The sequence below is a fragment of the Scophthalmus maximus genome, chromosome 16 (assembly GCF_022379125.1).
Source record: "Scophthalmus maximus strain ysfricsl-2021 chromosome 16, ASM2237912v1, whole genome shotgun sequence".
NCBI classification, from domain to species: Eukaryota; Metazoa; Chordata; class Actinopteri; order Pleuronectiformes; family Scophthalmidae; genus Scophthalmus; species Scophthalmus maximus.
The window spans coordinates 19,430,798-19,444,383 of record NC_061530.1 but is presented as its reverse complement, the minus strand read 5'-3'; the positions used below and the strand labels follow the sequence as shown (position 1 = coordinate 19,444,383).

Below are 13,586 nucleotides of genomic sequence, written 5' to 3'. Positions count from 1 at the left end.
GCTCCGCCGCCTGCCCCTTCACAAGTTTCCACTGAATTGGAAATTTGTGGTGAAAACCGGGGCGACACGACCCTTGTCAGCCGTGCAGTGCATTGTGTGCGCCGCTTCTTCTTCCTCGCCAGTCGAACTGGCACCGTTGGCAGCTCCGCTCGTGCAACACTGCCACCGTGCGGACAGAGCGTTCAGCACACCCCGGGGGATGCCGTTGACTTTGTCAGGTATCCAGCAAAAAAAAATTGCCTGTCATAAAAGATAAAAGCCAAAACTCAAATTCAGAAGCATACGAGATCTTACAGACGATTGTGCTGTGTGCAATCTGCATTATCGTTTGCCCAACTAACACCACATTGCCAAAAGTGTGTGGACGCCATTTGTCTAGGCCAAAAGTGTCTTGTTGTTGACCTCCACTAAAGACCACATTACTGCTTCATATTTTCCCCAGGTACCCATAAAGAAACAGATGAATGAAATGGTAAGTTGACAGGTCATTTTCCTGAAGGTTAATGATTTAAAAAGCAAATTGCAACTGTTGTCATTTGCTCAAATGTCAAAGTTTCCCAATTTTTTGTGACAGTAAACAAACTGGAGGTTTTAAACGGCTTGTCAAAATTGAAAAATGGCATTTAATAGAGTAAACCTAAAAAATGATTAATACAGAATTGCAAGATGCACTGATAATATCAATAACTGTTGATACCAGCCTTGTAGTTCTCCTACGATGAAATAATTTCGACCTTACTCAAGGTTTTTTTCTCTCTGTTAATCAGTTGGCGCACACACACGCACGCACGCACACACGCACGTTTTAATTTAAAATAAAAAGCTGAACTATCGACAACTTAGTTTTTGATCCCAAAGGTTTGACAGAACAGACAGTTGTTAAATCTTGTTTCAAGACAGCGACATCACCAGCCTGTTGAAACTTGTACATCTTTATTATTGTCAACAAATCCAATAATTATGTTGTCAGTCCATTAATACATTCTGAATGTGTGTGATTGGGTGAATGTGACTTAATAGTCCATTTGCCATTTTACTTTTTTCAGTTCACTTATTTCCCAATGGCCCAGCAATTCATTTAACTGATCAAAATTACAATGCACTGTAGTTTTTTGATAACTTTATTAAAACAAGGAAATAGTGCATTTTCAACTACTACTTTTCAAAGTACAGGCGGAGACAGAGCAGTGCAAAGGTTTTAGGTACTTTAGTTGTTCAGATTTTTTTCTGCTCAGTCCCGTGTTCATCCCGCAGCAGGACAAAGAGCCCAAACAAACACGCAGAGTCGTGACGAAGTGTCTTTTGAAGAAGAATAGATGGTGTGGCGGCCAGACAACCCTGATGTCTACATCATGGAGTCAGTCTGGCAAATCACATGAGATAGAAGACACTGAGACAAATTAAATTAGAACTTGGAACTTCTCCAAGATGCTCTGACCAACCTACCTGTAGCGAAGGACTGGTCAGGGAAGGTTGGAAGTTAACAAATAAACAATAACTATTCATGGCTTTATTTTTGAAAGCTTGTCTGTAAAAACTTTCTGACATTACTTTAACTTTTAGTGCCTAAAACTTTTGCACAGTTCCGTATTTGGGGTTCTTGCCCAATGTCAGCTTGGACCCCACTCCCCATGACCCTCAGAGGCAAAGCTGTAAAGATAATGGATGGATGGACTTGGGGTGATCATGTGGTCGACTTCCTGGAGGAAAGCAGACTGTGCAGCAGGATGCCGGTAGCTACAGAGACATTCAGAGACTCTATGCCGTCAGACAAATCTCTGCCGGCCGGGATGGTGAGCAGGGTTTGGCACAGCGTGAGCAGCTCCCGGGACAACCCTTCCATCTCACCTCCCATCAGCAACAACGTGGGTTTGGTCATCTGAAAGTCTGTACACCGGACGACGGGGATCTGGGACTCGCCTGCGCCCGCTGCCACTGTGCCGACCACCTGCCAGCCCTGCGCCACCTTCAGCTTCAGCATGTCTTCAAGGTTCTCGTATCCGTGCACCCTGAGCACCTCCATGACACCGGAGCTGGCCTTGCTGACCACTGGAGACAGTGGACAGGTGTGGCGGAGACTGCTGGCCACTCTGTCCACACCGAGGAAATAAGCAGAGCGCAGGATGGCGCCGAGATTCATCGGGTCCTGAATCGCCTCCAGGACGAGCCACAGCGGGGGGGGTTCTTTTGTGCTGGGCGCAGAGTCGGTGCGTTCGGTGAGATATCTCAGAGGACTGGCCTCCAGGCAGACTCCTTGATGTACCCGCCCAGAGGACATCCTTTCCAGAATGTTCTTGCTCACCCGCTGGACTTGTACTCCTCGCCGACAAGCCTCCTCGCACACCTTTATCACTGAGGCCCTATCGGGGGCCTCGTTGTCTTTTACAAACAGGGTTTTGACCTTCCTTCTGCCCTGAGTCAGAGCCAAGAGACAGGGAGAGATGCCAAAAACAATCTCAAGGCTCTGTAATTTGGAGTCCCGTGTTGGCTTGCACGCCACCGGCCTCTCCATCACTCCGGGGGAATCCTCCAGAAACAGTTTCCTGAGTTCAGAGGAAACTCTTTGGTCGTCTCCCTTCCTGTGACTTGTCGTCTGCATCGCTGGGCTCTCATTCTTCCACGCTTCACTCTGGGCTGACCTATGACGGTCACGCCAACCGTAAGACACATCTGGCTTCTGTCTGGGCCGTTTCCTCACCACAGGGTTGAAGCTGCCGTCCTTTGGGTGCAGGAGAGAAGCTGTGACGTGGTAAGGGGCCAACTGGGAGTCCCCGCTCGGGACTGACACTGGCCGGTGCACTCTTCTGCCCCACACCAGCAGGTGCTGACGTGCTGATGATGTGAATACCCACATTTAAGAGTAGTTGGAAATATGTCCAGAGGCAGAAAGAGACGTGGCTGAGTAGTTCGACTACCACAGAGGTCCATTAATCCAAAGACAATGTGTGCGCCGGTTTCAGTCCATTCAGATGTTCAGCCATTTTCCCTCCAGAGCTCGAATGTTTGGGTTTTCCTGTGTGAAATACGCACACGTGCGGCGCGGCTGCGTCAAGGTCAAGAGAATATGTCCGGATATCCAGCGCTCGTACCTACAAAGTAAAAGCACACGAATTCATATTTCCCCCTTGATTGATATTCACCAAGACAGTTTGCATACATGTTCATTCGATAGATAGACAGACAAACAGATAGATAGATAGATAGATAAAAAAAAATACTATCATGAATAGACTTAGAAATCTCTTGCTGCAATAGTTTTTGGGTAGCAACATATGTAAAAAAAAAAAAAAAAAAAAGCAGATTACACCAAGTTTCAGGCTTTGTAGGGGAAAAACTACTACTTCTAATATAATAACAAAATAACAATAAAGTAATAATAATAATAATATAGGACATAGGATACTCAGGTTAAGCCTCCAATTGCATTTACACTAATAATACACCAATAAAACTAAAGCAATGAGAGGACAACATCGCGTTAAAAACAGTAAAGACAAAAGAAAAAAGAATGAGACGAACAAGAAGACAAGGATTACATCGAAATAAAAAAAAATACGAATAATAGAATAAAATAAAATAGAATGAAAGCGATAGAACACGAAATAAATAATTAAATAAAAAATTATACATTTAAAAAAAGGTAACACATTGTATTATCACATCATTCTGAATTATTTGTGTATACTCCGTGAAATTTGTGAACGACGTTTAACTGAGAAACTTTATCTGTAGTCTGTCTTATTTTGAAATGTCCCACTTCCTCTCTTCGCTTACGTGTGACGCGCAACAAGGGAACGGCCGAGTTGACGTCATTTCCCGGAAGTGAAACTGTCGGAAAAAACCCAACCCGGAAGAGACGGAAAGAAAACAAAATAACCATCGTTCGTTTGTGCGAGAAGACGCCGAGAAACAAGCTCCGTCTTCTGGATCGAAGCGTCGTCGACGGTTCACGGTGAGAGAAACGCGTCGCGGAGGGTTTTCACCTCGTCGCGAGTCGCAGTGAGTGTGAGAAGACGGAGGAGGAGATTGGTTTCTTTAAAGAGCAGCGACAGTTCGAGATGACAGACGGTCGGAAGGAGTCGTCGGGCCTCCGGTCACGTTAATAACTGCTGAGTAATAAAGTCCCGGAACCGAGTCACACACTAATGTGAATGTGTTCATGTTTCATCACTCTTCAGGACCGGAAGTTCAAATGACTCTTCATCCTTCACATTTTCACAATTACACAACTCACATGTGAAGTTGTGACTCGATTGTTACAAGAATCCTCAACTGTTGTTGTGCTCCATTAATCATTTGAGTCCCCACAGAAGTGAAGAATTCTTTACTTCCCCGGCTCCTCTGATGGGAGGAGTTGCAGCCGGTCTCCTCTTTTCTTTGTTTTCTTTCTGAAGATCTTTCACAAATGTCCCCACGGACCGAGGAGATGTTTTCAGAAGTGTCGGTTTGATCGACCAACAGTCCTGAATCCAAAGAAGTGTTCACGATCTCGTCACGTCTGACAAAGAACAGCAGCAAATTATCCTCAAACTGAAGATATTTGGCCATTGTGTTGTTGTTTTTTAAATGACTGATGTGATGGATTTGTTGTTGTTGTTGATTAATCAACTTGTCGCTGCGGCCGAGTTGTGTGCAAATAGTGTATATATTTCTCTGGGTTTCTGACTGTTGCTCATACAAAACCAGGAATATGAAGATGTGGGATCTTAAGAATGTTTTCTCAAACTAAGTGATCAGTTGAGTAATAGTTTAATCCATGAAATATCAGAGAATATGGAAAACACCTCTATTCAATCACATTCCCAGAGCCTGAGAGGATATCATCAAATTCATTATTTTGTCTGACCAGCAATCCAAAATCATTCAATTACAACAAACTATATTTAATTCACAAGGGTATAAATCTGTGAAAAGCAGCAAATATCATTACATCTCTGGAACCGGAGGATTTTTAATAAGCCTTAAACCTGACAAGCTTCTCTCAGCCCTTCTTTTAATTTCGTTTGACTGCACTTACATTCTTTCTTTTTGGTGTTCTCGTCCAGATGGATTTCCTGTTTGGGAGGAGAAAGACACCGGAGGAGATCCTCCGGCAGAACCAGAGGGCGCTGAACCGCGCCATGCGAGACCTGGACCGGGAGCGAATGAAGCTGGAGCAGCAGGAGAAGAAGATCATCGCCGACATAAAGAAAATGGCCAAACAGGGACAAATGGTGAGGAGAGAGAGGGTTTTTGTTTAAAGAGAGAATCATTTTTGACCTTCTCATGAGAGGATTTTTAAACTTGAGTGTTATTTATTTATTTATTTTCTTCTTCTTTACAGGACGCCGTCAAGATCATGGCCAAGGATTTGGTTCGCACGCGGCGCTACGTCAAGAAGTTCATCATGATGAAGGCGAACATCCAGGCGGTCAATTTAAAGATACAGACGCTCAAGTCCAACAACAGCATGGCGCAGGCGATGAAGGGCGTCACCAAGGCCATGGCCACCATGAACAGACAGGTGAGTTCCAAAACGATCGCAGAGTTCACTCTCGTTTGACGGAGGGAGAGAAAAAAAAACAGGAAGTGATCACAGGTGTCTTGTTGTTTCCGCGTTCACAGCTGAAGCTACCTCAGATTCAGAAGATCATGATGGAGTTTGAAAAGCAGAGTGAAATCATGGACATGAAGGAGGAGATGATGAACGACGCCATCGACGACGCCATGGGTGATGAAGACGACGAGGACGAGAGGTGAGGGGCCGAGACGTGCGACAGAACTGTCACAACCTATAATTCCACGCTTGTGTTAAAAAAAATCTGTAAATCTTTTTTCCAAAGCCTTAACTTACCAAAGGAATCAAACAAAATCAGAATATCTATATGTTGAACATGAAATAGAGGAATAAGCACATAAAAAATAACAACAGATATATTTTTCACTTGTGCACCTCTTGTATCAAGCACCTTCTTCTTCTTCTCTCTACATCTATATGATTGTGGAATCTCAGTTATAACATCTCAATGTACCAAATCCTAGTTTTCTTCTTCCACAGTAAAAATTCTAAGAAGGTATTTATCAGACAGAGGAGAGAGTAACCGGACTACAATTTTCCTTATTGTAGTCCAAAAACATTTTCAAACTAAGTAGGAGAATGAAGAGCGACGCCCTCCTCACACTTTCCACTCGACTTGAAATTACTTACTTTTCTTGACCAACAGATTTTGGGTTTTCTTTTAAGAACAGTCATAATTTCAATTTCTTGATTCAAGCTCAAAGATCTGATATAATTTACCCACCACATGTTTCGCATTTGCCTTGATACGTCGTTGTGCTTTTGTCTCCTGTGCAGCGACGCCATCGTGTCCCAGGTGTTGGACGAGCTGGGCCTGACTCTGACCGACGAATTGTCACGTAAGGAGAAAAACCTACGCCTCGTAACAATTGTGATTTTTTTTTACATGTGTGAATTATGGGAATTATGGCCCGGGTTTGGTCCGCACTTATCTTTCCTTTGCAGGTAAATCTACAAATAATTCCAAGTCAACGATTCGGTTTAATTCTGTTATACTACAGTTTTAATGGTAGTTACTAAATTAATGCTGATATTAATTAAGATTCTAAATAAAAGCTGTAGTTCCAACCTGAAAATGATCTGAGCAGCAGCAGATTTGGAAACTTTGATCACTGGTTGTTCTGAAACAACAGCTTAAACAAAAAAACTCCTTGATCTCCTGATTCAGAATTATGAGGTTAATGTCTCTAAATGTTTAGTCTCCACTCCCCCGTTCGCTGGTGGACGTGGAGTGATGCAACAGAGTGATGTGTCTTCGCACTCACTGACGATCTTTGGCAGAGTCCAGTCGGAGGCCTGGAGAGCGAACGTTAACCCTCAGGCTCAAGTTTCAGTGCAGCTGAATTAACTGTAATTATCTAAATCCGATAGAATCTACGTCGGCCATTTTTAACTCGGAGGGAATGGCTTGTCTGCACCGGCTCGAAACGAGAAGCTGATAGCGTTTGAATGTCCTGCGTGTTTTGCAATGTTTGGATAAAGGTTCAACTGATCCTCTGTATTCTTCCAAATGGGAACTTGGATCCAAAATGGAACTGATCTAGAGCTGCAACAAAAACTTTTCACTTTACATTATTTTCTGACATTTTATGGACAAAAGAAATGACCAGCAGATTAATTGACAATGGAAATAATCCTGAATTGACAATCCGAACCCAAACCTATACTTGTGCTCTTTGTCTTTTGTCTGTCTTTTTTATATTTGTTGTTCTTCCTTCTCAGATCTCCCGACCCCGGGAGGAAACCTGTCGGTGGCTGCGGGGAGGAAGGCCGAGCCCCAGCCCACGCTCGCCAACGCAGACGCCGATCTGGAGGAGCGACTGAACAACCTCCGAAGAGACTGAACGCGCAGTATCTGACGGACGGGGGTTCGTCGACGCAGAAGCAAATACACTCAAATCTCTTGTCGTGTCTAGATTCTTTTTGAAGATTGTAACTGGCAGAACACCGACTGTTTCACCGCAGACGGCCTGTGTGTGGTTTTCATTTTGAGGTGTCTTTATTATTATTTTTTCTGGTTTACGCGTCTATCTTGTATTTTATCCAAAAAATAAATCAAACGAAAAACCCCATCAAGGGTCGTTCTCATTCATAGGTTATAGAAAAACTCATGTCACATGTAAAAATCTATGCCAAAATGACGCAGATTCTCTGACAGTGAAGATCAAAATCACAGTCTGTGTAAATACGAACTCATCGAGACTCGTTGATGTTTTCACAAATTAAATTAACACTAATCACGAAATGTTACAAAGACCCCAGATGGAAGCTGCTTGTATTGCAGAAGTGGATATTTTATACGGGGGACGTACAGTACGTACACATACATATTCAACACTTTCTGTATCAATACAGGTTTGGTGTTCTTTGTATTATCATCATATAAAATCTGCTCGTTTAAGCCCGACACAAGCTTTTGATTGTGGGAGTCGACTGAGTCAGGGTGTAACGGAAGATTATGTAAAAAAATAAAAGTGGATTATCTTAACAACGTTTCTGTCTATATTCACTAACAGGAGGGTTAGTTTTCCAAAAAATTATATATGAATGATTAGAGACAATGAGTGAAAGTGTGTTGAGCCCACTGACTCTTCACCAGAGGAACGTCATCGGGAGTTTCACCAAATCTCTGATAAACTGTCCTGGTTTTTGTTTTATTTTTTGCCTTTTCTTTATTCAATAAACATTTTTCCATATTTAACTGATTGCTGTTTTTATTACAGACATTTCACACATGAAGTTCAGTTTACTCATCAACATTTTAATGTTTTCTGTGGCTATAAGGCACCTTTTTATTTATTTTTTTATAAAAAAAACGTTATTCAGAATTATCAAGGCATAAAGATTAGGATGTGATACCAAGGGGACACAAGTGCACATATTGCAGATTCATAAATGACAAAAACATAGCTTGAAAAAATGTGAGAAAACTAAGATATTAGTTATATAAAGAAAATCTTAAGTTATACAAAAATGATACCGTTAATCAGCCTTTTCTTTTAAAGATTAAATTATGATTGTCCCCCTATTTAGCATTTATAAGTAGTCCATGAACCTTTAATAAATGGATTAGATCACACTTATGTAGTTGTGATTGATTTAACATGTTAATGTTATTTGTTTTGTTAGTTTATTACACTAAAAAATTCCGTTGCTACATATCTGGGTAAAATGTTGGTGTTAAAGGATATCCGTCAGCATTTCTTCAATATTAAATATTGATATTTGTCAAATTGTTTTCCCATTCATCAAGCCAAACATTTGACACGAGCAAAATCTACACGTCATAGACAAGTTAATTTTTTTATTCCAAGAGAATTTTAACTTTCAAAAAAAAAACCTGTCAATTTGTCAACATACAATCATAGAACAATATTGAATGTACGCGAACACTTCTCGACATTAAATAATAAAAAAATAACAGCCATGTTTTTATGTACATTTGTTTTCTGAAAGCTATGTACAGAAAAAAGAAAAAGAAAAGAAAAAAAAGAGTCAACTTCATACTTTTCCACAATCGACATACTGAAGCTGCAGAAGAAGAAAAGTCGTTGCATCGTAAAGTAGAACAGGTCGAGCAAATCGCAGCGAGGACGAAACACGGGTGGGAATCGAACACTGCGCTCGTGGTTAACTGGCAGCATGTTACAGAGCAAACTGGTGAACGTCGCTATCATAACTACGGCTAAGCAAGCTTCTTTATTAATCATCTAGAACGGCTCCTCCTGAAAAGAGACCGATGCGTACACACAACTCGCCCTAATATTATACTGGATGTTGTGAACATTTGGAAAAAAACACGAAGATTAAGATCAGAAGTGTACTTTGTTGTTGTTATCAGATTTTATGACGAGGCGGAAGCCAGCAAAGTCATGGTTTCAATCAAGAACAATATTGTGTATGTTTTCCCAATGAGCTGAGCCATGCTACCATCTTGGTTTTTTTTTAAACACAGCCATGCAACTCACATAAAAGAAGAAAACGAGATCACCCGGGTTCATGTCGGGTTCACCACTCACCTAATCTTCCGGTTTTCCTTGAAGCAAAACCCTCCCAGACCTCGTCACGACGGCTCGAATCAAGTGCTTGCGATTATTTTTAATATGCCGTCATGCCAAGTGTGGCTCACAACTGCAGATTATCACACCGAACGTTGATAACATCTTATTTGTAGTTGTGTGCGAACAACGATAAAAGGCAATACACACCACGATACAGTCAGATGTTGATATTTTTTTCCCCCCTGTTCAGGCAGAGAGGAGGAGTGTGGTCGAGCTATCAAGAGCGTTGCTCATGCCCAACGATTCAAGCTCTAGTTTTTCCACATTTAATGAAAACCAATACATCTTTTTCCCTCCCAAACATGGACGTGCTCCAGATGAGACAGAAACTCCACGTTTGTTTAGGAAAAAATCTCTTTTGCTGCTGACTACATGTATCTCGGTCATGTTACTGAACATGCATATAACTGTTGGTACATTTTCTTAGCACAGAAACTGATCAAGCGAGGACGTCGTCTTTTTCAGGAGGCGAAAAAATGAGGCCGGAAACATTGAGGACGCCCAACGGGGCGCGGCTTTCTCTCCTCCTGTTTTCCCCCCAACTCTGCAGGAGAGCAGCTAGTGTCTGTGTGTGTGTGTGGCGACAAGACAGACGAGACAAATGTGACATTTTCTAATCTGGCCGTGAGCTCCATCTCTCCGCTTATCGTGCCACGCGGGGGTTTCACTTCCGACAGGTCCGGTGAGGTGTGTGTTTTTTGGGAACCTCAATGCGACATCGGCTCCGGTCGTCCAGCCAGGGCAGCTCAAAGTTCCTGGAGGGGAAAAGAAAATCAATGTTTTAATTCAATCATTAAAAACAACAACTACACATTGTCATCTTACAGTCAAGGCTGAAAAGCTGATGGTGTTATTAATAACTCTATGGATAATGCCAGCGTGGGCTAACCACAATGATTGTGACATAAAGCAGAATCAAAGCTCCGACTTACTGTTGTGCGAGTTTGGGCAGCGGCCGGCCGAAAGCAACCACGGGCAAGAAGGGAGTGATCACGATAGCTTCAACTGGAAGATATGAAAAGAAAGTTAGAACCCATTTTAAAAAATTTCATTACAAACAGTTTTATTGTGTGGTTTTTTTTTATACTTAGACTCACCATCTTCGGTGTCGGGATAGAAGGACGAAAGCTCCGGCTCGGTCTCCTGGACGACTTTTTTCCGGTTCATGCGCTGCTGCAGGCGCTGAAACATGCGCTGCTCTCTGATTCGCTGAATGTCCCATCTGGAAAAAACACAATGATGATTCATAAATAAATGGCAGAAAAAGATCAAGTAGGAAATCATAGCACCAACTCCTTCACTGCGGACTAATGTATGTAAATACAGTATATATGTAATAGTGTGATGCAAACAGCTCTTCTTAAGAGGCTAAAAAAGATATGTTCAATGTTTATGACAGTGCAGTGCAGGTTATTAAAGTTAAGGTGTGTAAGTTCTATTGGCTGCAGTCATGTCGTTCATACCTTTTCCTCCTCTTCTCGTCCAACTCGAGCTTCGCGTGGCGTTTCAAAAACACGCCGTCGTCCAGCGGCTAGATGAGAAATTAAGTTCACAAGTTATTCGTGAGCTTAGACTCGAGATAACATAACTTTTCAAACTCCGCAGGTAAGATCATTAACAGCTGTCCACTCGGACTTGTCTCACCTCTGCAGAGTTGAAGGATTCGTCCTCCAGGGGCTCGATGGGATTTTCTCTCCACGACGGAACTGACAAAAGACAGACGGGAGGAGAAGAAGAAGAAGTTCCATCATGGACAGAGTGTTCAGCGCATTGGCGGGATAAAGTGATTGAAGATGGGATATAGGTCGGGCTTACAAACAATCAGCATATCATGTACTACATGAGGAGTCCACTCACTGGCCACCTCTTCCTCCTTCTTAGGGGAAGTCTCCCGCAGAGGGGACAGAGGAGGCTGGTTCCAGCAACACAGATACATCTCTGTGGTGGACATGAAGGGCAGATCGTCCATTTGGCCGCTTAGCTCCGGCTCCTCTTTGCACGGGAGCAAAACGTCCCTGTCTGCCCCAGACCTAATGGGAACCACTTTCTCTGGGGTCTCCTTGCTGCGCAGTTCCCTGTGATTGGGAGAGCCGGGTTGACTTTCAGCTTTCTGCGGGCTGAGCTTTGCACATTTGCCGCGCGACTTCTGGACTTTTGCGTCTCCAAAGCAAGACTTCCTGTGGGTGGAAAGAGAAAGAAATAAGAACAAGGTACTGAAATATAACAAACTTGTTGTCATGATCTGTCCACCGTCGTTTACTTTACCTCTTTTGACCTTTGCCGCCCCGACTGAAGGGGAGCGGAGTGGCCTGGTTTGGCTGCGGACTCTCCTCCACATCCAGGTCCCACATGTCCTCCTTGTCGGGGGTCCACGGCTCCAGGGGCTGGAAAAGGCGCTTGTCGCGCGGCGGGTCCTTTCTCGTGAGCTGCAGGCGACGCTCCATGCGCTCGATACGTGCAAGCAGCTGCAAAAAGAGAGAAAGACCTGTAACTTTGAATAACATAACAAATCAACCACCAGACTTAATATTCAAAAAACAAAAACTTTAACCTACTGTGTCTTTGTCTGCCTTGAGCTCATCTATCTCCTTGTCCTTGGCCTGCAGCTGTTGTTGCTGTTGCTCGATGAGATCCAGCTGCAGGAGCAGGATCTGTCGGAGGCAGTTGGCCTGGGTGTGGGGATTGGCGGGGGTCTTCCTGATGTTCTTCCACTTGCCCTCGGCGGAGAGCTCAATGGATGCGGTGCCGACGACTCCGGGGACGACGACGGCCCCCCTCGCGCTGTCATCGGCACCCGCATCTTTGGGGTTATTGTTCACGGCCATCTGAGGGTTGTCCATGTTGTCGGAGACGGAGAGGGGTTTACCTTTCACCGGGGTTCCCTCACCCCCCATCGGTCTGACGGGGGGCAACACCCCCACAGTTTTATTGTCTCCGTGAACTACGTCTGCGACTTTGCTTGTCATGTAGTTCTGGTCTACGACGAGCTGCGGTCTGCTCGGGATGTGGCCCCCGCGCGCGTCCTCAACATCTGGGACGAGGTCGCGGGTCTCCCGCCGCAGGCTCGCGGGACTCACGGCCCCGACGCGCGTCCTGTCAAAGTCGATGGCGTCAGCGCTCTGCCTGGACCCCGTCTTCGGAAACAGCGTGGCTCTCAGAGTCATGGCGAACGCGGAGACTTTTCATCCTGCGACGCCTCGGCGACGCAACTCCACCGCGGCTATGACGCTCCCATGTGAGCTAGGCGGCTGATAACCTGCAAGAAGAATAACAATATAAAAGAGACCAGTGTCGTGTTATTGTTGTTGTTTGGGAGCAAACTGGCTTTGAGCTGTGATCATTATTATATCACATGAAGCACCAAGACATGTGATCCATCTTTATCCTTAAAAATCGTCCACCGGGTATTTCCAAATTCGAGCTAAGCTACTTTAGCACTGCATTAAAGAAGACAGGGGGGCTATTTCTGAACAAAACCACCCGAGTTAGGTGGGACACGAGTAGGGGGGGTTGCACAAGGACTCGGGAGTGGCTGTGTAGGACACAGGCAGCAGCCAGCTCCTCCATTTTGGCTCTGGCGGAATCATGAAAAACAATAACAGCTAAGCTAGCTAGCTTAGCTTAGCTTAGCTTAGCTTAGCTGGCTAAGGCTAAGGCTAGCCGGCTAGCTTCGCCAACAAATTGCGCCACCGCAGCGAAGCGGCTGAAAACACAACCGACCGCTTTCGAACCTCGCGTCCAGTTTTTAACAGACTCGTTTCCACTCGTGGACGTGAACGTCTTATTTTATTGAGCTCACCTCGCCCGCGACACGAGTTCACCAGTGAGTGTCTTCATGTTCCCTCCTCAAGACGAGTTTTAAAGCGCCGAGCACTGCGCATGCGCGATTTGTTGGCTGGCCATTTCTTGTGGCTTAAATAAAAAAATATATATATTTACTTCTTCATTTTTGTACCACTAGATACTGT

General features: G+C 44.1%; 3 protein-coding genes across 7 annotated transcripts; 1 reads left to right on the top strand and 2 right to left on the bottom strand.

Moving 5' to 3' along the window:
* The first annotated feature begins 79 nt into the window (after positions 1 to 79).
* chmp2a (charged multivesicular body protein 2A) lies at positions 80 to 8,258 on the top strand. Of its 4 annotated transcripts, XM_035612015.2 has the most exons (7): positions 81 to 218; positions 443 to 472; positions 5,046 to 5,213; positions 5,324 to 5,503; positions 5,605 to 5,735; positions 6,335 to 6,396; positions 7,280 to 8,258. In XM_035612015.2, exons 2-7 carry the CDS (start codon positions 461 to 463, stop codon positions 7,399 to 7,401), a joined length of 675 nt encoding a protein of 224 aa, XP_035467908.1. In that variant the 5' UTR covers positions 81 to 218; positions 443 to 460; the 3' UTR covers positions 7,402 to 8,258. The 4 variants fall into 4 exon arrangements, with proteins under 4 accessions (XP_035467911.1, XP_035467908.1, XP_035467909.1 ...); XM_035612018.2 differs by lacking the exon at positions 443 to 472 and having other exon boundaries at positions 80 to 218; XM_035612016.2 differs by lacking the exons at positions 81 to 218; positions 443 to 472 and adding an exon at positions 3,797 to 3,952.
* On the bottom strand, positions 917 to 3,095 carry mrm1 (mitochondrial rRNA methyltransferase 1 homolog (S. cerevisiae)). Its single transcript, XM_035612013.2, has one exon. It carries the CDS (start codon positions 2,852 to 2,854, stop codon positions 1,685 to 1,687), a length of 1,170 nt encoding a protein of 389 aa, XP_035467906.1. The 5' UTR covers positions 2,855 to 3,095; the 3' UTR covers positions 917 to 1,684.
* Positions 8,259 to 8,844: 586 nt separating the features above from the next.
* Positions 8,845 to 13,509, bottom strand: msl1b (MSL complex subunit 1b). 2 transcript variants are annotated; one of them, XM_035612012.2, is made up of 9 exons: positions 13,418 to 13,509; positions 12,174 to 12,874; positions 11,884 to 12,083; positions 11,434 to 11,795; positions 11,263 to 11,324; positions 11,082 to 11,149; positions 10,716 to 10,840; positions 10,551 to 10,623; positions 8,845 to 10,373 (listed from the first exon to the last, which is right to left on the bottom strand). In XM_035612012.2, exons 2-9 carry the CDS (start codon positions 12,780 to 12,782, stop codon positions 10,283 to 10,285), a joined length of 1,590 nt encoding a protein of 529 aa, XP_035467905.2. In that variant the 5' UTR covers positions 12,783 to 12,874; positions 13,418 to 13,509; the 3' UTR covers positions 8,845 to 10,282. The 2 variants fall into 2 exon arrangements, with proteins under 2 accessions (XP_035467905.2, XP_047183454.1); XM_047327498.1 differs by having other exon boundaries at positions 11,476 to 11,795.
* Between the last annotated feature and the right edge of the window lie 77 nt (positions 13,510 to 13,586).

Bases quoted from the DNA above. Each gene is read 5' to 3' on its own strand.
- chmp2a (XM_035612015.2), top strand. The intron at 5,214-5,323 runs GTGAGGAGAGAG...TCTTCTTTACAG, and splicing joins TGGCCAAACAGGGACAAATG to GACGCCGTCAAGATCATGGC. The intron at 5,504-5,604 runs GTGAGTTCCAAA...CCGCGTTCACAG, and splicing joins TGGCCACCATGAACAGACAG to CTGAAGCTACCTCAGATTCA.
- mrm1 (XM_035612013.2), bottom strand. From the start codon at position 2,854: ATGTGGGTATTCACATCATCAGCACGTCAGCACCTGCTGGTGTGGGGC.
- msl1b (XM_035612012.2), bottom strand. From the start codon at position 12,782: ATGACTCTGAGAGCCACGCTGTTTCCGAAGACGGGGTCCAGGCAGAGC. The intron at 10,841-11,081 runs GTATGAACGACA...TGTTTTTTCCAG, and splicing joins GACGAGAAGAGGAGGAAAAG to ATGGGACATTCAGCGAATCA. The intron at 10,624-10,715 runs GTGAGTCTAAGT...CATATCTTCCAG, and splicing joins CTATCCCGACACCGAAGATG to TTGAAGCTATCGTGATCACT.